This window comes from Urocitellus parryii, chromosome 4 (assembly GCF_045843805.1).
Source record: "Urocitellus parryii isolate mUroPar1 chromosome 4, mUroPar1.hap1, whole genome shotgun sequence".
Classification (NCBI taxonomy): domain Eukaryota; kingdom Metazoa; phylum Chordata; class Mammalia; order Rodentia; family Sciuridae; genus Urocitellus; species Urocitellus parryii.
Genome location: NC_135534.1, coordinates 62,640,951 through 62,666,586, shown reverse-complemented (window position 1 = coordinate 62,666,586; position 25,636 = coordinate 62,640,951). Strand labels below are relative to the sequence as shown.

General features: G+C 41.7%; 1 protein-coding gene across 4 annotated transcripts in view; it reads left to right on the top strand.

The window, feature by feature from the left end:
• The first annotated feature begins 2,571 nt into the window (after positions 1–2,571).
• Positions 2,572–25,636, top strand: part of Stim1 (stromal interaction molecule 1) — a 215,609-nt gene continuing 192,544 nt past the window's right edge. For 2 of the 4 annotated variants that reach the window (XM_026401087.2, XM_026401090.2), the window contains exon 1: positions 2,573–3,342. In XM_026401087.2, coding sequence (XP_026256872.1) covers positions 3,204–3,342 — 139 coding nt within the window. In that variant the 5' untranslated portion in view covers positions 2,573–3,203. Of the gene's footprint in view, positions 3,343–25,636 lie in introns of all 4 variants that reach the window. The other 2 variants (XM_026401086.2, XM_026401091.2) reach the window with 2 other exon arrangements.

The window sequence follows — 25,636 nt, the reverse complement described above, 5'->3', positions numbered from 1 at the left end:
TATTAGGGCTGGGGTTATGGCTCAATGGTGGAGTGCTTGCCTAGCAGTACAAGGGACTGGGTTTGATCCCCAGCACCACATAAAAAAACAAATAAGCAACAATAAAGGTATTGTGTCCATCTACAACTAAAAAAAAGATATTAATAAAGAAAGTCAGTTTAGGCTGGGTGCAATGGCACTTGCCTATAATCCCAGCAATTCCTATAAAGGGTTTTATATTTTATTTATTTTCATGGTGCTGGGGATTGAACCTAGGGCTTTGTGCGTGAAAAGCACAAGCACTAAACTGAACTACATCCCCAGCCCTGGGTTTTGTAGTTTGTTGTACAATATTACAAAAATAATTTGTCATATAAAAGTTCAGATTTCTATCTTCTTACTTACAATCGGTCAACAGTGGTCCTACCTTCCTGTCTGCTCACCAGTCCACAATCCTCACTACTCCCTATTACTCTCACCTACTTCTCTCAATCATATAACCTAGTTGCTCCTTTTGTAGTTTAAGACTCCTTGCTCAGAGTCTAGGATTAGTTGAATCTAGATAATGGGTTTGACTTCTAGCATGGCCAATTTTCCGGCACATAGCTGTTAATCAATAAATATTTGAGTGATCTGCAAGTCATGACACAATCTGAGAGACTTGGGAGGCTGAGGCAGGAGAATCATAAGTTTAAGGCCGCTTCAGCAATTTAGTGTGAACCTGTTTCAAAATAAAAATTTTAAAAAGGCCTGGGGATGTAGCTTACTGGTAGAGCACCCTTGGGCTCAATCCCTAGTACTGAGAAAAAAAAAGTGCTCAAATGAACTAATGCATGACAACCAACTTTTACTGAGCACCTGATATGTGCAAAGTCTATGGCTGGATCCAAGTGTCACAGACAAGAATGACCTCTGAAAATTCAATCTCCTAACTATGGGGGTAAGAGCACACATACCTATGGTCCAACTCTGACCACAGACTGATTTTGAGGGGGTGGTTAGGGTAGGAGTTTCTAAGCTTTCAGACATCGAACAGTGTCTGGAAGAATGGGAGGCCACCTAGTTATATGAAAAGCCTCCCCTGCAGAAGCTACAGCAGAAACGCAGGCTGTGAGGTGGCTTTGTTTGGGAAACTTAAAGAAGGACATGGGCTGGGGGTATGTAGTTCAGTGGTACAGTGCTTGCCTAGCATGCTCAAGACCATTTGATCCCCAGTACTGAAACAAACAAACAAACAGAAACAACAACAAAACAACTCAGTGTGATGGGAGCTTAAGAGAGTGGGGAGCGTAGTAATAGATGACGTTAGACATGTATTTTTATATCAACAGCCTAACTCTTAAGCCAGGCAGCTGTTGGGCAAATCCGTGTCCTGGTCTTCAAAGGGCTTGCTCAAAACAGGAGTGATTTAGCACTGTCAGTCAGAGAAGAGACTGGGTCTAAACCCTTCTCTGCCTTGGGTGCCAAGGACAGGGTAGGGCACAGAGGAGTTTTCAGTAAAGATCTGCTGATAGTGTGCTTGAGAAAAGAACAGGAAGTGCAGGCTTTGTTGAAGGAGGCCCAGATGAGGCTCTCTTTGGGGCACTAGTTCTCAAGTCGATGCCACTTCTTTCAACTGACTTTGAGAACTGGGAGAGCGAGATGCAGGGAGGAACCAGCCACAGGCCACACCCGCAAAAACCTCAAGGGGTGGGGGGCTTGAGAGGCAGGTAGGAAAACGGGTTATGAGAGCTAAGCGAGGGCATCCAACTTAACTTGGAGGGTTAGTTAGGGTGTGTTCAGAACGCTTTCAGCTCAGACTCAATATATGTGTAGGGGGATTTTACATACAGGGTCTGGATATTTCACTTTGCTTTCGTCATAATTTCCTCTGAAAATAAATGCTCACAGGCCCTAATGGGCCTCCCTCAGGGCGGGTCCTCCCTTCACTCTCTAACCCTCTGCAAAGGGGCAGGGCCTCCCTGGAGCCTGTCCTGCCTTCACTACCTAGATTTGCTCACCAGGGGCCGCTGCGCACGGGGGACGGAGCGCGCGGGTTCCCAAGTCGCAGAGAGGTGGAAGCTGATTGGTTGTGAGGAGCGGCGGGAGGGCGGAGTCTGAAAGGCCGGTTGAGAGTGGGGGGCTGGTAGCGCCCCCCCCCCCCCCCCGCCAAACCCAGACGATCTTTTTGTCGCCTCAGGCGGCTCCATGGGTGCTGTCGTTGTGTCGGGACTTCTGTCAGCCTGGCTCTAGAGCTGAGGCGAGTGGAGCAGCACCGCGGCCTGGAGATCAGGGCAGGGCAGCTACCGCCGCCGCCGCCGCCGCAGGCCTGGGTTACCTGAGCAACTGCGTGTCAGGGGCCCGCCCGCGGGCGGGCGGTTAGCGCGGGAGACTATCCGGAGGAACTAGGGAGGCAGGGTCCTGACCTTTGGTTTGGGACCGGGGTCCTGGAGGAGACCAGCATAGGCTGGGGGGTCGGGAGACCCCATCGGGGACTGGGGGATCCGGGAAGCCTTTTCCAACAGGTTATTCCGGGATAAGCTCTGGCACTGGGGCGGGCCCGGGCTTCGCTGGGGGCCGGGCGGCGCGGGGCGGGCTTGCGGGAGAGCACGCCCCCGCCCGCCCCGGGCCCGCCCCGTGCCGCCCGCCGGCTGAGGAGCCGCTGTCCCGGGCCTGGCTGGTGTGCGTATGCCTGCTAGACCCGGGCACCGCCGGCTGCCTGGGCACGGGACTGGGCGGAGGCGCTGACCTCGGCCTAGGAGGCTTTGGATCCCGGAGACGCCGCTACCCGCTGGGGCCTGCGAGTCGCACGCCCTCCCCGAGCTTCTGCTCGCCGCTCCTTCGCGGGGCGAGGTCAGGTGTCCCCGTTCTCTTCTTTCCCTCCCCCACCTCGGTACCCGCGGGAGATCCTGCCCGCCCCCTTTCTCTAGGGTGTAGCAGGCTGCGGAGCTGACGGCAGCCCCGCAGCCACCCTTCCCAAACTCTCCGGAAGCCGCCCGAGCTCAGGCCGCTGCAGCTCCGGCGGACCCACTGTTGGACCAGAGGCCCGGTCCTCCTCCCGCGCCCAAACTTGGAGCACTTGACCTTTGACTGTCGGAGGAGGCAGGCCCGCAGGTGGCTGGACAGCTGCGGCGCTGGGAGGGCATCTTGCCTGGGGACCGTCGGCTGCACTCCCGGACTCTGGGCTTCGCTTCTGGGATTGCAAGGTGTCCACTTAAGGCGCATGTGGATTGAGACCTAGAGTCATGGATGTTTGCGCTCGTCTTGCCCTGTGGCTCCTCTGGGGGCTTCTCCTGCATCAGGGCCAGAGCCTCAGTCATAGTCATAGCGAGAAGGCCACAGGAACCGGCTCAGGGGCCACTTCTGAGGAGTCCACTGCAGCAGGTAAGGCCTTGCTGCGGGCTGGACTGTGCTGTGGGCTTTAACTTAGAACTGAGTAGCCCAAAGTGGGTAAGTCAATGTAGGTTTGTACCTGTGAGGTTGGTGGAGAATCCACACATTATTGTCTAGTTTCTGTCGTCCAAGAAGTTCTTTCTGTTAAGGGGTCATGGCTAATGTTACTATCTCCTTGAATAACTTTCCTCATCCCTCCTCAGGATGTCTTTTGTTGCAAGGAGAAAAAGACTTTGGGGCACTTTGACCTTTCAGATCAGGCTCCATCTTAAGACTACTTGTGTGGAAGGATGACCTACTGAGCTGCTTTTAGCCAGTTTCAGCACTTGATAGTAGAGGGGGGTTGAGACCACTCAGGCTGAGCAGGGAAAATCAAGGCTGGGCCAGCTTGTTGTTGGATAGCCTGGTGTTCAGGTTTGTCTTTCTGTTCCAACCACCATGGGAACCCTAGTCCCTCCCTTCCTTTAAGTAATCTGTCTCTTAGCTGGGCCCAATTGACATATCAAGGCAAATCCTTAGATGGGATCTTATTTACCACTAGGGAGTAAAATGGCCTTTATTTGGACATTAGCATAATATTATTTCTAATATTAATATTACTTGTTAACTTACTTTGTTTCTTCTGACTGATGAGTATAGATATTCCATGTTATTTTTTATCTGTCCTGATTTTTCCTGTGCACTTGTTGAACTTGTCACATAGCAGGAGTCCTGGTATACTCTTGCAATAAAGGGAACACTTTTTAAATCCACTTATTTTACATAAAACTTTGAAGATCGGTTGCCTTTTCTCATTTCTCTTGCCTAGTCGCTCTGATCTGTGACCTGAAGGCAGGGTCCCCCTCAGGGGGTTGTTATACTGAATTATTTTGAGTCTAGCAAACTCAAGTGAAGGGATGGCGGCTCAGTACCTGCTGATGCAAGTAGGAAAAGAAATACAGTGGTTGGAAACTTTCATGGATGGATCCAGAACCTGGCATTAGTGGTAGGCCTTTTCTTGGGCACCCCCACCCCACCCTTAAGTTACTTGACTGGGCTCTGTGATTCCAGATTCCCCAAGGGCTGATTTCTCAATAAGGCCTGTGTTGTCTTGTATGCAAGCATGGCACTCTTAGCTGTTACTTTTTAAAGATAGGGGGTAGGTTCTTCTTTCAAATTAATTCTGTCTCTCTATAGGAAATTTCCTTGACTCCTGAAGACTAGCCCTAAGCTTGGTTCTTACTGTGCTATGAAAGACATCTGAGGAACACCTCTGCTGATCCCAATGATATCCCTGTTTATAATTAATATGTCCCATTTTTCCCACTTCAATATATGAAACTCTAACCATGAAATGAATATTTTTGAGAGGATTCTATTTTTTAGATTCTTTTTTTTTTTTTTTTTTTGGTGGGGTAGGGGATCAAACCCAGGGCCTCATGCATGCCAGGCAAGTTCTGTACCACTGATCTACATTCCCAGCCCCCCAGCCCCTAAAAGGAATGTTTTGAGTTTTAGGCATTAGCTAGCTCTCAAGAATCTCCTCTCCTACCCCAAGGTAAGAGGCATTCCAGCATCCCTCAGGATCACTCCATGACTTAAACTTATGGAGCCAGCCCTCCGTATAACATATTAAAGAGGCCTATATTGAGTCCTCATTTTTGGTCTTTTCTTATTGATTTTGTCCTTTTCTTTCTCAGTTCAGAAATTGGTTTCTCTTGCCACAATAGTAATGAATTCTAGGGAGGAATGTCTCAGAGACATCCTAGGTGCTGTGAATGACTGGTTTGTGGGAACCTGGATGTCCCATTTTTCTAGTAGGTTGTCCCATTAGGTCTTTCTGGGACTTTGTCTCTGACTCAGACAGAGAAGAGGTGGTTCATAGATTGGGTTCTGCAAAAGGGTTTGGGGAGAAATTTTCTTGCAACTAGGAACCTTTCCAACCCCTGTGTATCCTCACAACACAGGAGGAGTATTTATTTATCTATCTATCTATCTATTTATTTATTTATTTAAAGTTGTTGATGGACCTTTATTTTATTCATACCTTTATTTTATTTATTTGTATGTGGTGCTGAGAATCTAACCCAGTGCCTCACATGTGCTAGGCAAGCGCTCTACCACTGAGCCACAACCCCAGCCCCAGGAGGAGTTTTACTTGCTCTTAAAGCTACCACTTTTCTAAGTCAGATTCAACATTCCTAGTAAATTTGTGTTCTCTTCAGTTTGTATTTTATAGTTACACAGATATTTTTCCTATAAAGTCTCATAGTATCCCTTTTGGAATCAAGGGTAGGATAATACATCCTTATTTGCATCGGTGAAGAAACTGGGTCCTGTGCTTGGTGTTGTAGGCAGTCTTCTGATGCTTAAGTACTGGACTTTTTCCATCTTCTCAGGTCCTGTCCTGATTAAGAAGTGCTAGGTGGGACTTGTTCTTTGGCAATTAGGCAGGCCCTGGTGACTTCATAGCTTAGATCTTTGGAGAGTGTGTTGCAGGTACTCAGAAAATTCAGTTTTGGATAAAAGTACCTGTCTCTTAGTTAGGTGTAAGATTTGATTCTAAGAAGGATTTAGTTAAAAATGCTTTGTCTTTCCAATGCATACACTAAGTATTATTAAATGCCTGACCCTGCAGTGAAGGCAGATGCTCTGATAGGAGGCTTTCTTAATGAGCAGTGTAGAGGTCTTTTCTGACACTTTCTGACTTTTTAATAGCTGTGTTAAGTTACTTTCTCAGTAAAGGTCTGTGCCTGGCTGTGTTGCTACAGGGCCTGCATTTCTGAAGTTGGCCTGATGGATAATGGAACTTTGCTTAGGCTTCAGAAACTCAAAAAATGTTTTCTGTAGAGTATGTACAAGGTAGTCTGTAGTTGGGGCTGCCAATGTTGGAAGTATTGAGGGTCTCTAATCAAGAATTGTGATTTGGTTGTATATAGCTAAAATAGGGCCTTGGAGGATAGGCATCTTAAACAACATAAAGAGTGGTGGTTGGCTTCTCAATCAATCCCTAATAGTGTGGCAGACCAGAGCCCTGCCTGCCCACCCAGCTAGTTGCTGCTGCCTCCAAGGCTATAAATGGCCTGGCCATCTTGGTAGCTATGCTAATTTTAGCTGAGGGTGGCTCCCGGAACTGGGCTGAGGCCAAGAGCAGGTGGGTGGGGCTTGGCTGAAGATAATACTGGGGGTTGGGTAGAGGGACACACTAATCCTGAGGCAACCAGGACATCATCTGCTTCCAGGCCTCAGCTTTGACAATCACCTTTAGCTAGGTTAATTGATTCAGCAAACACTGAACAATGCCAGCTCATGTGCTGTTTATTCAACAGGTATTTGAGTGCCTGTCCAGGACCAGTTACTGTGTATGTTTTCTATGGGGATTTAAGAATGAACAATACAGTCATCTTCCCTACTTTGTGGAAGTTAGTCTTGTTGGGGAGATGGAAAATAAACACAAAAATAAATATATTATTGTGGTGAGCGACACAGAAGAAAACATAAACAGGGTGCTCAGGGGAATGAGAAGGGAACAGAGATTTAGTTAAAACTGAAACCCAGTGTCTAATAGGAAAGTTAATACAGTAACATCAATATTATTATTATTATTATTATTATTATTATTATTTATGTGGCAGACACAATTATAAACATTTTATTTTGCTTAATTCCTACAACCATCCTGTGGAATAGATATTATTATCCTTATTTTGTAGGTGAGGAAATTAAATCATAGGTTAATAACTTGCCCAAGGTTATGCAGATAGTAAAAAGAACCAGAGTTAGACTCCAGGTAGTTCTTCACCTTACCTCTACCTCAGCCACTAAGCTTTACATCTCTCAAAGCTTTGTGATATCCAGGCATGGTGGTACAAGTCTGTAATCCCAGTAATTTGGGAGGCAGAGGCAGGAGGATTGCAAATTCAAAGCCAGCCTCAGCAATTTAGTGAGCCCCTAAGCAACTTAGTGAGATCCTGTCTCAAATTATAAAATAAAAATGGCTGGGTATGTGGCTCAGTAGTAAAGTGTCCCTGGCTTCAATCCCTGGTACCAAAGCAAAGTGAAGAAAACCAAACAAAAGAAAACCCAAAATAAACAACAACAAAAACCACCACCACCAACAACAACAATAAAAAATCAACTTAATCATAAATGCTTAATGGAAGTATTTGTGTGTGTGTGTGTGTGTGTGTGTATAGACACACGTGTTATGCATACGTATATGTTATATGTAGGTATACATATATCTATACACACACATATATATGCATACACATACATGGCTGTTAGAAGCCCAGAGGAGCAAGTGACTAGCCTGCATGGGAGAGCTGGGGGAGGTTTTACAGTTTCCCCCATAATTTTTTTCAGATCTTGGGGAGATGAAAAGTGGCTGCCTAATTCACAAGAGATGGAAAAATCAGTTAGTTCAACCCACTTGTGAAGAACGTGGAACCCAGAGATGCATTAAATAATAGTTTTAGAAGTTTCAGCTAAGTTATGGTACAATACTAGAGTAGGATTTGTGAGTCGGGGACCCACACATTTGAGGCCAGCCTTAACAGTTTAGTGAGCCCTAAGCAACTTAGGGAGATCCTATATCAGAATAAAAAGTTCTGGGCTGGAGTTATGGCTCAGTGTAAAGCACTTGTCTAGCATGCATGAGACACTGGGTTTGATCTCTGGCACCACATAAAAATAAATAAGGTATTGTGTCCATCTACAACTAAAAATTAAAAAAAAATCAGCAAATTAAATAAGGGAAAAAAAAAAAAGGTCTGGGGATGTGGCTTAGTGATTTAGGCACTGGGATCAATCCCTAGTGCCCAAAACCAAAACAACAATGTAGCAATCAGATTATTTCACCTTAAAAAGCCCAGTTTTGATACAGGTCATAAGACTTGTTTGGCAAGAAAGGGATGAGTTATTATTGAGGGGAGTGGTTGCCTAGGTCTCCACAGGACTTGGGTTCCAGTCCCAAGAGTCCCTTTTGGTTTCCTCCAGGGCTGCCTTTTGAGAAACATTGCTGAGGGCTTTGAGGGCATTCTGTGGTACATTTTCCTCCGTGGGAAATGATTCTCCAGAAAACTCAACTACTCTGGCTGCCAGGCTTTTAGGGAGAGAAAAGATACTAAACAGGGCCCATAGTAGAGATTTTTTTTTTACACTGATAACCAAATTATGAAATATTAAGATATATAACAAAGTAAAAAGAATATAAAGAATAATGTATTGAATATCCATGTTCCCAAAACAGTTTAAGAAATAAAACAATAACAACACAGAGGTTTCTGTATCTCTTCTAGGATACTTTGTATACATTTCTAATTATATATATAAAATGTATGTGTGTGTATATATCCAGCTACACACACAGCATAGGTCTTTGTGGAATTAAACAGTTTTCCAGCTACTCTTAAGTGCTTTCTCCTAGAGAATAGCAATGATACACACACACACACACACACACACACACACACACACACACACTCCCTTACAAATGTAAGATCTTTGTGGAGGAAGGAAGGAGGTGTTATACTTTATCTGTTTTTATTATGCTCAGCCTAACTTCTATTAAAGTTTGTTGAAAAACTGGAATGATAGCCTGTTTGAATGGATTCTATTTTCTCTCTTTCAAACTATCTTATGTTTCAGTACATACATAATCTGGGCCTTTCCTCAACCTTTATACATGTTGCTTCTCACCTAGGACACTTTGTACTAAGTTTCATCCAAGTTCAGGTATTTTTATCTTTTTTCAATCTTTTATTTAGCATCACTTTTGTCCATTTTAAAGATGGAAGACTTGTTGCTGAGAAATTTGTGTTCTAGGTTACAGGGTTAAAACATGGCAGAATCAGAACTCTTGGGATCTATGTACTAAGCCCATGCTGTTTTTACCAAAACACATTGTTGGCATGTTCCAAAGGGGAAATTTCCTTGCTGATCAGGCACTTAGAGCTTTTATAGTCTGATCATAGCTGAGTTGACAAAGGTTTTTGAATAGTATGGTGAAAGCTGTGCTGCTCTGGGGGATAGAGTCTATATTGTTGAAGTTATCTGTTTGTGGATCAGCCTTTTTTTTTTTTTTTAACTGTCCGAGATTTTATGAGCAGGACAGTAGTGGCTAGTCGCAGAAGAGAAGGGGAGAGAGAGAGGGGAGAGGAGAGAGGGGAGAGGGGAGAGGGTCAGTCTTATTATTCCATAAGCTTCTAAAGGGTTAGGACAGCAGATGTTTAACTTTTTACTTCAAACTTCTAGCACAAAGTTTGACATGTGGCATAGTTTGCATACTATAACATTTTTAGAATTGAACTGGATTTATTGTCTAGTTCTGCTGTAGTTTACTAGGCATATGATTAAAAGCTGTAAAATATTTTCCTTGGAGGTGTTAGGTAAATTGAAAGAAATAAGCTTGATATATTTAGAAAGTTCATTCTTAGAATTTCTCATTCACTTGATAAGTGAAATCTTGCTGTGTTTGTTAAAACAAACAACAATGACAACAAAGCAAAAACACCCAATCCAGAGCAGTTTGGGACCAACAGGTTCACTTCACTTGGAAGAAATTTGTGAAAGATTTTAAAGAGGCCAGACTTTTATAATTGCTATTCTCTAGGAGAAAGCATTTAAGAGTAGCTGTAAAACTGTTTAATTCCACAAAGACCTATGCTGTGTGTGTAGCTGGATAGAAGCCTAGACATAAAATAGGATGATTGGCTTTGGTTTGCTGAAGGGTCTGAGTTGGCCACAGTCATGAGGCATAACTATCTGGATTTAGAGTAGCTTTGGAGTTTGAGTCTCTTTCCTTACTAGCTATGGACCTAATGGAGAGTAAGTTACCTTATCTCTCTCAGCCTTAATTTTTTCATTTGTAGAAAGGGAATTACCTTAATGAAAAAGTTTGGGGGGCTGGGGATGTGGCTCAAGTGGTAGCGCATTCGCCTGGCATGCGTGCGGCCTGGGTTCGATCCTCAGCACCACATACCAACAAAGATGTTGTGTCCGCCGAGAACTAAAAAATAAATATTAAAAATTCTCTCGGGCTGGAGATGTGGCTCAGCGGTAGCGCGCTCGCCTGGCATGCGTGTGGCCCGGGTTCGATCCTCAGCACCACATACCAACAAAGATGTTGTGTCCACCGAGAACTAGAAAATAAATATTAAAAATTCTCTCTCTCTCTCTCTTTAAAAAAAAAAAAAAATTCTCTCTCTCTCTCTCTCTCTCTCTCTCTCTCTCCCCCTCTCTCACTCTCTCTTTAAAAAAAAAAAAAAAGAAAAAGAAAAAGTTTGTGGTGAGGATAAAATGAGACTTTTATGAAAGGGCATTATAAACTATAAAATGATGTACAGTTGGGATAGTGTAGTTTTCTCAATCTTTGCTTTTGTGGGCCTGGGAAACAGTCAGAATCTGAGTGTTTACTTAGGGAGCATGTCTCTAAGGGTAGTTGCATCTCTGAATCTTATTTCCTAGAGTCTTATGGAGTTTTTTTTTTTTTTTTTTTTTTTTGTCCTGGAGCTTGAACCCAGGGGCACTTAATCACTGAGTCATGTCCCCAGTCCTTTTTAATTTTTATTTTGAGATAGGGTCTTGCTAAGTTGTTGAGGCTGGCTTTAAAATTAGGAGCTTCCTGCCTAAGTCTCCTGAGCTACTGGGATTGCAGACATGAGCCATCATGCCTGGTTTATAGAGTCTTTTTGAACACCGTTTTGGTATCATACCCTTTGGTTTACACAACTTCATTGCTTTGACATGGGCCCATCTTTTCTACTCCTCTGATTCTTGGGCTTTCCTGAGGCCTGGTCCTAAGTTAGCTTTATCCTAGGCTCTAGTCCTGTCTCCCAGCTCCTTGATGGGTACCTTTGATTTTGCAGCTTATTGTACAGCCACTGCTCTTGGATCTTTTGCTACTCCAGCATGGCTTCTGAGAGTTAGATTTATAGATGGCATTGAATTGGGATTCACACATTGACAGATGAAAAAATATTCTTTTTAGGCTATTGGTATTAGGTGCTAGGACTTAACATCCTGGTATATCATAACTGGAATGGATTTTAGGGACTTCTCATTTTAAATATGAGAAGAACAATGTGCCCAAGATTTTGCTAAGCCAAGGCTAGAATCTAATTTTCTCTGTTTTTCAGTTGTTATTCCCACCCTGTTGTGGAGTCTCTAACCTAATGTAGTCATCTGGTATTGTTAGGGGTCTGCAACCTGTAAAGAGGAGAACAAGAAAATAGTTCACAGTATTGTATTATGTTTACAGAAATTGGACTGGACAGAAATAGGAGTATTCAAAGTCAGTGTCAAGTGCTGCTTTCAGGGAACCACCTAGCTAGAGAGCATTTATATTCCAATAATATCTGTTGCATATTGTTTTAGTCAGCTTTTTCGCTGCTGCTACTAAAAGATCGAGCAGCACAATTATAAAGGAGTAAAGGTTTATTTGAGGGCTCATGGTTTCAGATGTCTTAGTCCATAGAAGGCTGGCTCCATTCTTTGGGACTCCAGGTGAGGCAGAACATCATGGTGAAGAGTATGGCCAAGGGAAGCAGCTCAGTAGTGATCAGAAAGCAGAGAGAAAGAGAGAGAGAGAGAGAGAGAGAGAGAGAGAGAGAGAGAGAGAGAGAGAGAGAGAGAGAGAGAAGAGAGGTGTCTCTACTAGCTAGATACAAATTTATACCCCAAAGCCATATCCCCAAAGAACCATTTCCTCCAGCCACACCTCACTTGCCCCCAGTTACCAGTTAATCCTATCAGGGATTAATTCACTGATTAGGTTAAGACTATAGCCCAATTATTTCTCCTCCAAACCTTCTTGCATTGTCTCACATGTGAGCCTTTGGGAGACACATTATATTCAAACCATTACACATATGGTGACTAACATCTGAATGCTGTACTGCTCTCTAGTAGTATCAGTTTAGTGGAATAAGACATCTGTTGGGATGTGCAAAGTGTGTTCCTGAAGGAGGTGGGTCAGAACTTTATGCAACATGTCTCATTGTTTGGCTTAGCTGATTGCATTATGGATTTGAGGACTCCATAGGCAGGTAAATGTATCTAAAGCCTTGTGAGGTTACTTGTGGCCATCTGGAAAGTGCCAAAGGGAAGCATTCTGGGCACTAAGAATTTGACAAAGCCTTGCCTGTGTTGGCACAACTTGCTAGGCAGGAGAGATTTGAGTAGGGATAGCTGTGGCCCTGTCATGTTTATCAGCGTTGGGCAGATTTATTTTGTGTGAGAAGCCATGCAGGGAAAAAATCTGAAGTGAGCCAAGGGCACTATAAATTTGTTTTCTGATGGAGAGCTTGGAATAGAGAAAGTGCAGGTTCTAAAATCTCTGTATGGGTGTTGGTTGCTTTCCCAATTTGGTTCTAGCCTAGACAACTTCACTCACTTCATCTCTGTTGCACTCTCTGCATTCTTGGCACAGCCAGTTTTTTTTTTCCCCTTTGTCCTTGTCTGCAGAGAGCACCATTACTTACGCTACTTTCCTTTTGCCTTTTTATGCCATTTACTTTCCTCCTAGAATGTTCTCCCCCATCCTTTTTTATTCTTATTAATCTTTCAGTTCTCTATGTTCTCTATGAAGTCTTTCCTGTCACTTATGCTAGTCATGAGATACCTCTCATCTCCAATCAAACTCTGGCACTTACTATCTGCAATACTCTGCATGTACTTCACACCTTGCTTATGTCTCTTAATAGTGAGAGGCAGCTTGATGTAGTATCAAGAGCACTGGGTGCTGCTTGAGTCCTTGTTGACAGTATCATTTAAACTATAGTTTCATGCCAGGTGCAGTGGTGCATGCCTGTAATCCCAGCTGCTTGGGAGGCTGAGGCAGGAGGATTGCAAGTTTAAGGCCAGCCTCAGCAACTTGATGAGATCCTCAGCAACTTAGTGAGACCCTGTCTCAAAATAAAAAAATAAAAAGGGCTGGGGATGTGGCTCAGCGGTTGAATAGCTCTGGGTTCAATCCCTGTACTAAAACCAAGAAACAAACAAAAAAACCCATTATAGCTTCCTCACTTGAAAAAGGAAGTTAAAAGAGAGTTAATGTGCTGGTTGCAGTGGTGCAAACCTGTCATCCCAGTGACTCAGGAGGCCGAAGCAGGAGGACTGCAAGTTCAAAGCCAGCTTCAGCAACTTAATGAGACCCTATCTCAAAAAAAAAAAAAAAAAAAAAGGATAGAGATGTGGCTTGGAGGTTAAGCGCCACCCCCCCCAGGTTTAATCCCTTGTACCAAAAAAAAAAAACAAGCAAACAAACAAAACAAAACAAAAAAAGAGTTGTTGTATAGATATTAAAGCCTTTTTTCTTTGCAAAATTTTCTTTTCTCTTGAGGATAAAAGCCATGTCTGGTTTGGCAACAATAGTATCTATCCTCAACATCTGTCACAGTGCTGATCAGACAACTTGTGTCCAGTAGGTATCTATTGAATAAATCAATGCATTACACTGAATGGATTTTAGGTTGAATAGATAGGAGGGAGAATGCCAAATAAATTGACATCAGTTCCTGTAAAAAGCTTAAAATGTGCCCTGGCATTGGGTAGATTTATGTGGTGGGTTTTTTGTTTGTTTTTTGGTTCTGGAGATTAAACCCAGGGGTGCTTTACCAGTGAGCTACATCCCCAATTCTTTTTATTCTTTATTTTGAGACAGGGTCTCACTAAGTTGCTTAGGGTCTTGCTAAGTTTCTGAGACTGGCCTTGAACTTGTGATCATCACCTGCCTCAGCCTCATAAGTCACTGGGATTACAGGCATATGTTACCATGCCCTACTGTGGTAGGTTTTCTGAGAAGTCTTGTGGGCATGATTTTCCTGCCTAACCTGCTAACTCATCTTAGTGATCATTTACTGAAGCTGTGCTCAGTGACAGTTATCAATAGCATTGCAGAATCATTTAGCCATCTGGCAGTTTTTGTTTGCCAAAGGAATGGCTATCCTTAGCAAGTGGTTGCAGTAGGAACAGAATAGGGCTACTGTCAAAGAGAATATAAGATCTGTGGGTAAGGCTTCCTTGGGTTCTGCTACTTATCTTTGTTTCCACAGCTCATATGGGGTTACCTCAGGTCAAACTTGCAGCCAAATGAACAGAATGAACTTTAACTGCTTTTCTTAGCTTGACTGTGGGATGAAGGAGGGAACCATTTTTTATGATTCCCTCTATTGGGCTTGTTGTGTACCAGGGAGGTAGGATAGTCCTGTGATGATTGTTGGCTTTTTAAATGTTATCTCTCATGCTGAGAACTCCTTGGACCTCTGAGAACTTAAGCCTGAACAGACAGTCCATCAGTTTTCATTGAAAGTATTAGGGAGGTGCCTCTTGGGAGACATGATGGAGGAGGAAAAACAATAAGAGAGTCAACTGTGTTGTCAGCATGGCCCATCTAGGGCAAACCTGTCCCTTTCCTCTGTTATTTATACTTACAGAGCTCATGGCTGCCTTGGGTTGAGCCCTGGCCTAGGTAATGACCAGAAATCTCACTAGCAGGCAGGTAGGCAGGCTTCCAAATATCATGTGCCTCAAATTTTCAAAGTGGATTCAGTAGCTCTGCTTCTATTTGGCTTCTCTCGGTTATCTCAGGCCTCTTAGGAAGCTCTCAGAACTCTCAACACTAAGTGTATGTTAAAACAAATGTGTTGATGTTTGCCAAGTTCCCACAGCCAGCTTCCAAAATACAGTGTCCAGGGGAAAAGAATGCCCTTCAGGTACAACATAGATACACAGATTAGAAAATTGTGTCTTTGTGTTTGTGTGTATGTTAGTCATCAAATTTATGGATGTCTAGTTTCAAGAAACTTTCACTGACAAGGGCAAAGATCATTCAAACTTGTACTTCATCATATCTCTGAAGAGATAAATATGTAATTTAGACAACTCATATAACTTCAATGATAAGAATAATGATGGTAGCTACTATTTATTGAGCTCCTGGGTAGGTGCTTTAAAACTGCACAACAACTTTTACATGTGGATATTGTTCTTCAGTAAACTGTGACTCTTGAGAAGTTAAGGTAATTCTTCCAAGATGTTTGAGCCAGAATTTTTTTTTTTTAAATATATATATATATATATATATATATATATATAGAGAGAGAGAGAGAGAGAGAGAGAGAGAGAGAGAGGGAGAGAGAGCCTTTTTTCTTTCTTTCTTTTTTTTTTTTTTAAAGAGAGAGTGAGAGAGAGAGGGGGACAGAGAGAGAGAGAATTTTAATATTTATTTATTTTTTTCTTAGTTCTAGGTAGACACAACATCTTCGTTTGTATGTGGTGCTGAGGATCGAACCCAGGCCGCACGCATGCCAGGCGAGCGCGCTACCGCTTGAGCCACATCCCCAGCCCTGAGCCAGGATTTGAATTGAGCTTTAACTGATCCTAAGATCAAAAATTAGACAACATTGGGCCAGGGTTGTGGCTCAGTGGTAGAGTGCTTGTCTAGCATGCGTGAGGCACTGGGTTCGATTGCTGGCACCGCATAAAAATAAACAAATAAAATAAAGCTATTGTGTCCATCTACAACTAAAAAAAATAAAAAAAAAAATTAGACAACACTCTCCAGCCAATTTCTTTTTGGTTTAATAACTTATGGGGAGGGAGAGAAATGGCTATGTGATTTTAGGTACAGGTATGCATTTTGGTTAGAAAGTATATAACTGTTGGTGGCATTAGTTTATTGTATCACCTAAGGGACCTGGAAGAAACTAGGATTTGGAGTTGGAGGGTTGGAGAGAGGGAAAGAAAGTCTATATTTCAGTATTCTGAATGGGTAGTATCATATTGGTAAAATGTCTAGCTACAGAGTGGTGTATATTTAGTTTTTACCTTCTAAAAATAGAACTCAGATTGAGCTGTTCTGGATATAAACATTGAGATAGGGACTGTATCTGTGTAGTGTTCTTTACCTCTTCAGTCAGCATCTTACATGTCTGTTACATGTTTTATGACAATCCCAGCCTAGTAGAAGGGCTCAGTATGAGAGTTAAGATGTATATCTATACTTTATATCATAATGAGAATGCTTTTTAAATAGAGCATCTATTCTGTATCAGCACTGGGCTAGGTACTTTCACATCCTCACAGTAGTCTCCTATTTTATAGCTTATTGTTCAAGGCATTCTGTCTGGGCTCAGTGCCCTAAGATTGATACTGTTAGTTCTGTAGGAAGAAGAGATCACCTTTGCCTAGAGAGATCAGAGAAGTTTTGTAGAGGAAGAAGCAGCTTAGTGAGTCTTAAGTATTTTAGGCAGAAATATAAGGAAGGTTGAGGGAAGCATTTTATTCAGAGGAAATGTCATGAGTAAAGGTATAGAGTGGGAAAAACAGGAGAATCTTTGGGAGATGTTAGTCCAGATTGGCTGGAGACTGTTGTCTATAAGTGCAGAAGAAAGATCATGGAGGGCCTCAAGATATCAGGATAAAGAGTTTAGAGTTTATTCTGTAGGCAGGTTTTGAGTAGGAGAGTGACATGACCTGAGTTTTGCTTTAGGAAAATTAATCTCACGGAATATGTTTAACATATAAATGGGAGTGAGATTGGAAACAGGGATCCTAGATGGGTGACTTTGCCTTTGTTCATAAGTAGTGGAGATCAGAGTCTGCACTGTGGAGGTAGAATCAATAGAACTTTACATGTAGTGAGGTAAGGAAAGAAGAGTCAAAGGTGTACTAATGTTTTAAGTGTGGTAATGAGGAGATTGGTGGTGCCAATAACAGAAAATATATGTATATCAGAAGGAGGGTCAGTGCTAAGTTCTTTCTATCCTCGTTTCAGTTGCTCTATTTTATAGGGCCATACAGTAACTCAATGGTGGAATATAAGTCTGAGAATTCAGGTCTTTCTTCTATTTTCAGCTATTAAATTTCCTAACAAAGCTGAGCCTTCTCCAGGAACTTCAGAGAAAGTCCTAAAAATAGACAAACCTGAGTTCAACTCCAGGCTTTGCCATTTTCTGTTTGTGAGATCTCAACAGGTTGCTTTTCCTTTTTAAACCTGTTTCCACATTTGCAAAAAAGGGAACGTTAAACTCTGCCTCATAGAGGCAGTGAAAATACAGGTACTTTGTAAAATTCTTTTTAGTGCTGTGCCAGCATGTGGGTATTTTTTTTTTTTTAAGAGAGGAGAGAGAGAGAGAGAGAGAGAGAGAGAGAGAGAATTTTTAATATTTATTTTTTAGTTCTCGGCGGACACAACATCTTTGTTGGTATGTGGTGCTGAGGATCGAACCCGGGCCGCACGCATGCCAGGCGAGCGCGCTACCGCTTGAGCCACATCCCCAGCCCCAAGCAGCATGTGGGTATTATTTCAAGAATATGGCTTGGGTTGGAGCCAATATATGTAATGAATATTTGGTCAAATAAGAGTGGATTTAAACTCAGTTTTTCATGCAAGGTTTTCTTTCAACTTGTAGGCTGTCTTAAGCTACCCACTTAACTGCAGTTGGAAATTTCTGACTTAGTAACATGCCCAGGTTTTCCATAGTTAAACATCTCCAATTTTCTAGAGGGATATGGATTTGCTGGCCAAACATTGAGTGACTTTACCCTACGAACTACTTTTGGCTTGAGAGAAGATGATTACTATCCCTTTTCCCCTGGGTCTTTGACCAGCCTTTATGTGAGTTCAAGGTATAAGGGCAGATTGATAGCTGAATTTAGGCTATGCTTGGGTGGGGTATAGGGGGGACCTCCTTGTACATTAGAGTAAGCCCTGACTTGGGACAAAGGAACCAGGGTAGAACTGCTGTGTGCTTTGAGTCTTCCTGTGGTTATCTCTTTGATTTAGTATACATATTCCTGAGTTGTCTTGAGAGAAGGAATAGGCTGCTCAAATAAGTGTATTGTCAGGGACCAGGGCTCTGGTTGGATCACCTGTCTGTCATGGGAACAGGCCTAAAATGGCTGTCTTGTCTGATGTTTAGTTAACATATCCTCTAAGTGAGTGAAGGAGAAATACAAAAAGATTTTCCAGTAAATAAAATAGCTACATACTGTTTTGTAGCTTCCTAAAGCATTTTCTTTCCCTTTATTTCCCTTGGAACTTCCCTGCCCCTTCCTAACCTGGTTTTCTTGTCTTCACAGCTTTCTTTATAGATTATCTCATTTAATAAAAAAGATCACTAGACTAGGAGTTAGGTAAGCACAATTTAGTTTTGGACTGATACACTTTACCTTCCTGAGCCTCAATTTCCCCATGCTAAATGTTGTGGGGATTGCAGAACCGATCTTACAAAGCTGATATGTACAGATCTTATGATTTGATAAGCACTTTAGTCTTATAAAAATATAATTCATTATTATTAATTTTTCTCTGAATTATCAGATGATTTTTTTTGTAGTTCTTCTGTTCATTCGTCTTTTTATTAGCTTTTTATCTAGAGCTTCTAGATTTTCTCTTTTATAACCTTGCTATTTTTTTTTTTTTTTTTTTTTTGTGGTGCTAGGGATTGAAGCCAGGTCCTTGTGCATGTGAGGCAAGCACTCTACCAACTGAGTTATATCCCCAGCCCCATAACCTTGCTTTTAAACTCTTAATTGACACTAAGAAAACTATGGCTACACTGGAATTACAACTGGCTCATTTGTTTGTATGTGGTGCTGAGGATTGAACCCGGGCCGCATGCATGCCAGGCAAGCGCGCTACCGCTTGAGCCACATCCGCAGCCCACAACTGGCTCATTTGTGAGAGAGAAGGCTTGAGCCCTTGGGAAAATATAAAGTTCATTGACTTTGGAGTAAAATGTTTTCTTATTAACTTGAATAATTTTTAAAATCTCTTTGTGCCCTATTTTTCACATATGCGATCTAGTTTACCATTATGTTTTATTCATTTTAGTTTTGAAGTCACTTCCATTTCTAAGAATTTTTTTTTAAACTTCAAGTATTATTGTATTGAGGTTACCCCTGAACTGATAATCAAAACTTGCCTTTGCTAGCTTTTTAGTATGAATTAGATTAGAGTGTAGTCACTGGGAACTTGGGTGACAGTACAACTTTGAGTTGGGGGTGGATCCTGGCAAAAGGGAAGTTCTGCTAGCCCAGTTTTCCTGTTTAATAAGGCTGTCTGTGATTCAGGGCATACCTGATACCTTTTTGTGTAGCCCATAGCTAGCTGTTATTCCTGAGCAGAACATGTGCCTGTACTGTTGGCCAGAAGTCCCAACTTGGTGAGCCTGATTCCCCAAAGAATTCAGTGATGAAAATTAGGGCACTTGAACAGATCTAATTGGCTAAACTCTGTGAAGGGCAGAGACTTTCCCTGGGGGCTCCTTTTAATCTCCCTTGGTTATAGACTTTTAAGGTCGGACTAATTAAAATGTGTTGGCAATTGGACTGAATACTTGTACTAGGTCCTGCTCCAGCCTAGTGCTAGAAGTTGGTACAGGGCTATCTTTCTTATGGAGTTGAGGAGTGGGTTTCCATTTCCTCATCTACTAAATGCACAATTATATTTGTTTAGAATGGGTTGTCAAACATTTTATGGTAGGGAGAAATGTTGACTGAGACCTGGATGTGGCCTGAATTTTCTATTCTCCAGACTCTTCAGGTGCCCTTTTCAGTTGATTCCCTGTTCCATTTGCCCCAAATGGCCTTGCTCTATTAGCTAGCAAGTCATTTTTATTGCCCTTGGGTATCCTTTCCTGGTGTGTATTCTTGTTCTAACCAGAAAAAGGGATGAGTAAAGGATACAAGTCCCATCATATGCCAGGTCAGGGCTAGTGTTTTACACAGCTATCTTTTTTGTGTGTGTGCTGGGAATAGAGCCCAGGGGACATTCAACCCCTGAGCTACATCCTCAGCCCTCTTAATTTTTTATTTGAGACCAGGTCTTACTAAATTGCTCAGGCTGGTCTCAAACTTGCAATCCTGCTTCAAGCTTCTGAGTAGCTGGGATCAGTCATGCACCATTGCTGCCCATCTACACAGCTGTCTTTAGATGTATGTATTCTTTTTTTTTAAGTTGCTGATGGATCTATATTTTATTTATTTATATGTGGTGCTAAGAATCCAACCCAGTGCCTCACACATGCTAGGCAAGCACTTTGCCACTGTGAGCTACAACCCCAGTCCTTGATGTATTCTTTATAATACTGATTTTACAAATGAGGAAATAGATTCAGAGATGGAAAATAACTTGTTTGATGGTCATTGCGGCTTATAAGCAACTGACTTAGAATTCAAATCTGTCTTTTCCAAGCTTCTGAGTACTTCCCTAAGGTACCACAAATGAGTTTATATCTTTTTATCCTACTAAGCCTAGTTAAGTTCCCACCTCCAGAAGGCTAATTCTTTTGCTTTTCTCATCTGACTACTCCTACTTCTGTGAGGTTTGGTATTCAGGGTGTATTTGTTAAAGAACTGAATGAAGTGTTGGAATTTCAGCTCTCATGACAGACTGATAAATGAAAGGGTTTAGGCAGAGTCTTGGCTGGCTCCCTGGGTAAAGCCAGATCTGTGTCTTTGTGATTTGCCCAGAGTGAACTGTTTTAAACTGGAGGCAATGGGTCTTTCTTTCTTTCTTTCTTTCTTTCTTTCTTTCTTTCTTTCTTTCTTTCTTTCTTTCTTTCTTCCTTCCTTCCTTCCTTCCTTCCTTCCTTCCTTCCTTCCTTCCTTCCTTTCTTTCTTTCTTTCTTTCTTTCTTTCTTTTTTTTTTTTTTTTATACTGGGAGTTAAACCCAGGGGCACTTAACCACTGAGGCACATCCCCAGCTTCCGCAATGGGTCTTCTAGCAGGGCACCTTTTGGTTTCCTAGGAGTAGGTATTACTTCCTTTAGGTTATTTTTCTTGATTTCTGGCTTGCTTTCTTATAGTCTCCTTGCAACCAATAGAGCTAGGCTTAATGCTATCTGGAGTGTATTGGTGTGACAAAGCCCTCATTTGTGGTTGCTGGAATATATCTGTTGCTTTCTTGCTTTTTTTTTTTTTTTTTCCCTCAAAGAGCATATTGAATTTTTAACCCAGCATTTGGGGCTTATACTTTCTGTCACCTCTGCCTATTGGTATGTGCTACTTCACAGGATAAAAAGGCTTTCTTGGAGAAAGCAAGCACATGTAAAGGCATTTTTATAAGTTGAATTACCCTTCTCAATGACTTGAAAATAACTATAAAAGTATTTTCAGGCATTTTCCCACACATATAACATATATGCTTATTTTTTATTTCTTAACATGAAACATTTGTTCCTCTGGGAATAAATGTCAAATTGGAACATAATGAAATATATAGTTCAAATACTTTTAATGGGAAGAGTGATAAAATATTGAGAATAATGTAAATTATACATTAGGATGGTTTTTATTTTGTTTTTATATACTAGGAAATATGAAATAGTTTAGTCAAACAGAATGAACTAAATAGTGACACAATACTTCTTTTCATTTCTCTGCTTTGAAGAATAGATTATGTTTTGACGAGAAGGGAGAAGAATACATTCTGAGGTTTGGGAGAACTGTGTTCTCAGTTCCTCTACTCAGTTGTCTTTGGTCTGGTAACTAACCTTATGAGTGTCCGTTTTCCTGTCTGCTAAATGGGAATACTACCTACCTTGTTTAATTTTATGAGGGTTAAATAACCCTCATGTATGTGAAAGTGTTTTGTAAACTCTGAATTTCTGCTATTTTCACACTTACTAGGTGTCTGGAATGAATTTGCTAGCACTATAAGGAGGCTTTTGGTTTAGGATGTAGCTTGACATAGCAGGGAGGAATGATGCAGAATTAATGGATACACAGTTGAATGTGTTTAGGCAGCAGCTGAGAGGAATTACCGTGAGGTATTCACAGGAAAGAAATGCATTCATTCCTCCAATACATATTTGTTGAGTCCTGTCTAGTGGAGAAGAAAGAAATAACTAGCATCTACCTACTAAATATGCAGCATACTAAAATATGAAAGCAGCTTGGTTTAGAATGAAAACTCCATAAAGACAGGGGTTGTTGTCTGTTTCATATGTTGCTGTATATTCACCCAGGAATAGTGCCTGTTATGTAGTAGGCTGTCAATAATATTTGTTGAAAGAAAACTTTAGTTTTGGAATCAGAAAGAACTGAGTTCATATTTGGGTCCTGCACTTTATTGACCACTCAGTTTCTTCATTTATATAAAGGGATGAGGATTAGCTACAATACAAGGTTATTGGTAGACTTTACAAAAAATAAACAAAATCTAAAAACCTTTGTATAGGGCCTAGCATATAGAAAGTGTTTCATAGTTCCTTTTATTTTCCCTTTCTGAAAGTGCAGTGGAAGCACAGAGGAAGAAACAGAATTGCTTGGTGGAGGCTGCACAATGGTCAGAGGTTTGATCTGACAATGTCTTCCTAATGTAGAAGGTTTAAACTATTGACATTATTTCCTTATAGGAGGAATTCTCTCAGATTAAAAAAGGGTCTTAGAATTGATATATTTTGTTTCTCTGCATTTTCTGTAATCTTGGTGGGAGTGCTGGCTCTTGTCTTTCCAGGCAAGGTCACATTTAAGTTGCAAGTTTGTGCAGAGGTTGTTCCAGAAGAAGCAGTTTCCACTGGAGTCTGGACTTAGTTGATTTGGTTTTGCCCTTTATAGCAAGTCATCACTCTTCCCCTACCCTCAAACCTTTCAATAATTGTTAGTTATGGCTTTGAAAACATGTACTCAGCTTGACTCCTGTTCCGGATCAGTTGTAAATTCTCTTTGGAGGTGGAACAGAGCGTGTTCACTTGGGTTAATCAGGTATTTAAGAGTTGACCTTTCCTAGTGAAAACCTAATTTCCTCTCATGCCTGAGTAACTTTAGCAAGCCAAGGGCCCTGTTCGCAGGCATTCCTGGAAGTTGGGTCAGGTTTGCCTGCCCTTGTCCAGTGTGCACAAAGACCAGTGAGATTTATCTACCCCTCACTCACCAAGGGTGTCCAGACCTCTTCCTTTTATTCTATGGTATTTAAGCACTAGGAAGACCACTTTCCTTTCTCTGGTCAGCATTTTAATCTTCGGAGTATTCTTTTCTCATTTAATTTCTAGGAGAATGAGTGAGCATGGAGGAATTGTTTGGTGAAAAGGCTTCTTGCTTATTAACTAAATACACTTGGCAAGAAGTGTGTAAAGAACACATTCTGATGGCCAGGTACTATGGAGCATGCCTGTAATTCCAGCAACTCAGGACATTGAGGCAGGAGGATCACAAGTTCAAGGCCAGCCTCAGCAATTTAGTGAGCCCTTCAGCAACTTAGCAAGACCGTATTTCAAAACAGAATATAAAGAAAGGGCTAGGGATGTAGCTCAGTGGTAGACACCACTGGGTTCAAACCCCAATAGCAACCAACCAGCAAACAAATGAACAAAAACATGTTCCCTGATGAGAGTGGTCAAGCATTGGGTAAATTAGACTTGGTTTGGGGTTTAAATGGGCTTGCTTCTCTCTAGGAATGGAATCAGTAAATGTATTGTCTATATCCTCTATATTGCTCTTTTTTGGGAGCTGAGCATTGCCCCAGAAGAGGTCTCAAATGTGGGGTGGGGGAGAAGGAGAAGGAAGATTGTTAATGAAATAAGAGACAAAAGGAGACAGAAGGAACTTTGGTGAGCTGTTACTCTATGCTAGGTGCTTTACCTGAATTATTTTCTTTAATCTTCATGATAACCTTGTGAGAAGCTATCATTAGTTTTGTAGGTGGTGAAACTGAAGCTCAGAGAGGTTAAGCAACTTTCCCAAAGTCACAAAATTAGCAAATAATAATAATTATCATTTATTGGGAAGGCACATATCAAGCTTTTAATTTTTTAAAAATTTTATATATATGTATACACACACACACACACACACACATATATATATATATATATATATATATACATATTTGTAGATGGACACAATACCTTTATTTTATTTATTTATTTTTATGTGGTGCTGAGGATTGAACCTAGCACCTTGTACATGCTAGGCAAGCTCTCTACTACTGAGCCACAACCCCAGCCCCAAGCTTTTATTTTTAATCTTCCAAAATATTATTATTATTCTTTGCATTAGAATTAGCTTTTGCTTGCATAAGGTCACTCATCTTGCAGTGTCAGTATAGGGATTTGATTAAAAAGCTTGTTTTCTAGATGCCCATATCACTTTGCAAATGGAAGTGCTGGGATTCAATACAGAATCATGAACATATCTTACTTTTCTTTGTGTCTCCATAACTTCTGACAGTGCCTACTACTTTGTTAGTGCCCAATAAATGTTTGCTGTGAAATCTAGTCCTGCTGTTCTTGATAGCTCATGTCATCTGTAGTAGCTCCTTATTGTCAACTGCATCCTGCTCCAGCTTCTCAGCTGCCTATCTTCCCTGCACAGTTTGCATTATCCTACTTATCCTTTGTGACTTTCTTTTTTTTTTTTTTAAAGAGAGAGTGAGAGAGGAGAGAGAGAGAGAGAGAGAGAATTTTTAATATTTATTTTTTAGTTCTCGGCGGACACAACATCTTTGTTGGTATGTGGTGCTGAGGATCGAACCCGGGCCGCACGCATGCCAGGCGAGCGCGCTACCGCTTGAGCCACATCCCCAGCCCCCCCTTTGTGACTTTCTTGACTCCCCAACACACAGTATCTATCCCGCATTGTTAATCTCCTGCTTCTTCACCCCTTTTCCCTGGCTACATACTTTTGCTCTTGCTGTTGCTCTCTACTACCTCCAGTCCTGTCTGTTCTTTTCTTTGTAGTTTCTCTAACCCCAGATACTTCCCTGTCCAGACTGTAATTTTCTTAGTCTGTACCATGTAATTTGATTTGTGAAATCAAGGCAACTGCTGTATCACTGAGCTGCATCCCCAGTTCCTTAGCATAATTATCTACTGTTTTACTTTCTTTCAGTTGGTTACATGGATATTAGTCTTCTCCCCAGCCAGCTGATGGTAGTCATATCATAATGACCCCTCAGATGGGTTTGTGCTTGGTACTTTATAAAGCACCCTCTATTCAAGACCTGTCTTTTGTTCACCACACCCACAGCAACTCTGTGAGGTATGACAGAAGGGGATTGTTAACCTTCCTATCATAGCAGGGAAAACAAGTGTAAAGAAGGCAGGTGACTTCCCAGGGTTACGTATCTAATTAGGGACAGAACTGAGACTAAATCTCAAGTCTGCTGATTTATGGTTTAGTGTTTTGACTGCAGTCTCATCCATGTTTCTGTTTTTCTCTGCCTTTCCCCTTCCTGCCTTTCCCCCTCCTACCTTCAGAGGCCATTCAAGGCAAAACATCTACTTTGTAGGTTTTCAGGAGCCTTGGTTAGTGATCTAGGGAATGGCAGAGTAGTCCTGATAGCAGTTAGGTACCTCT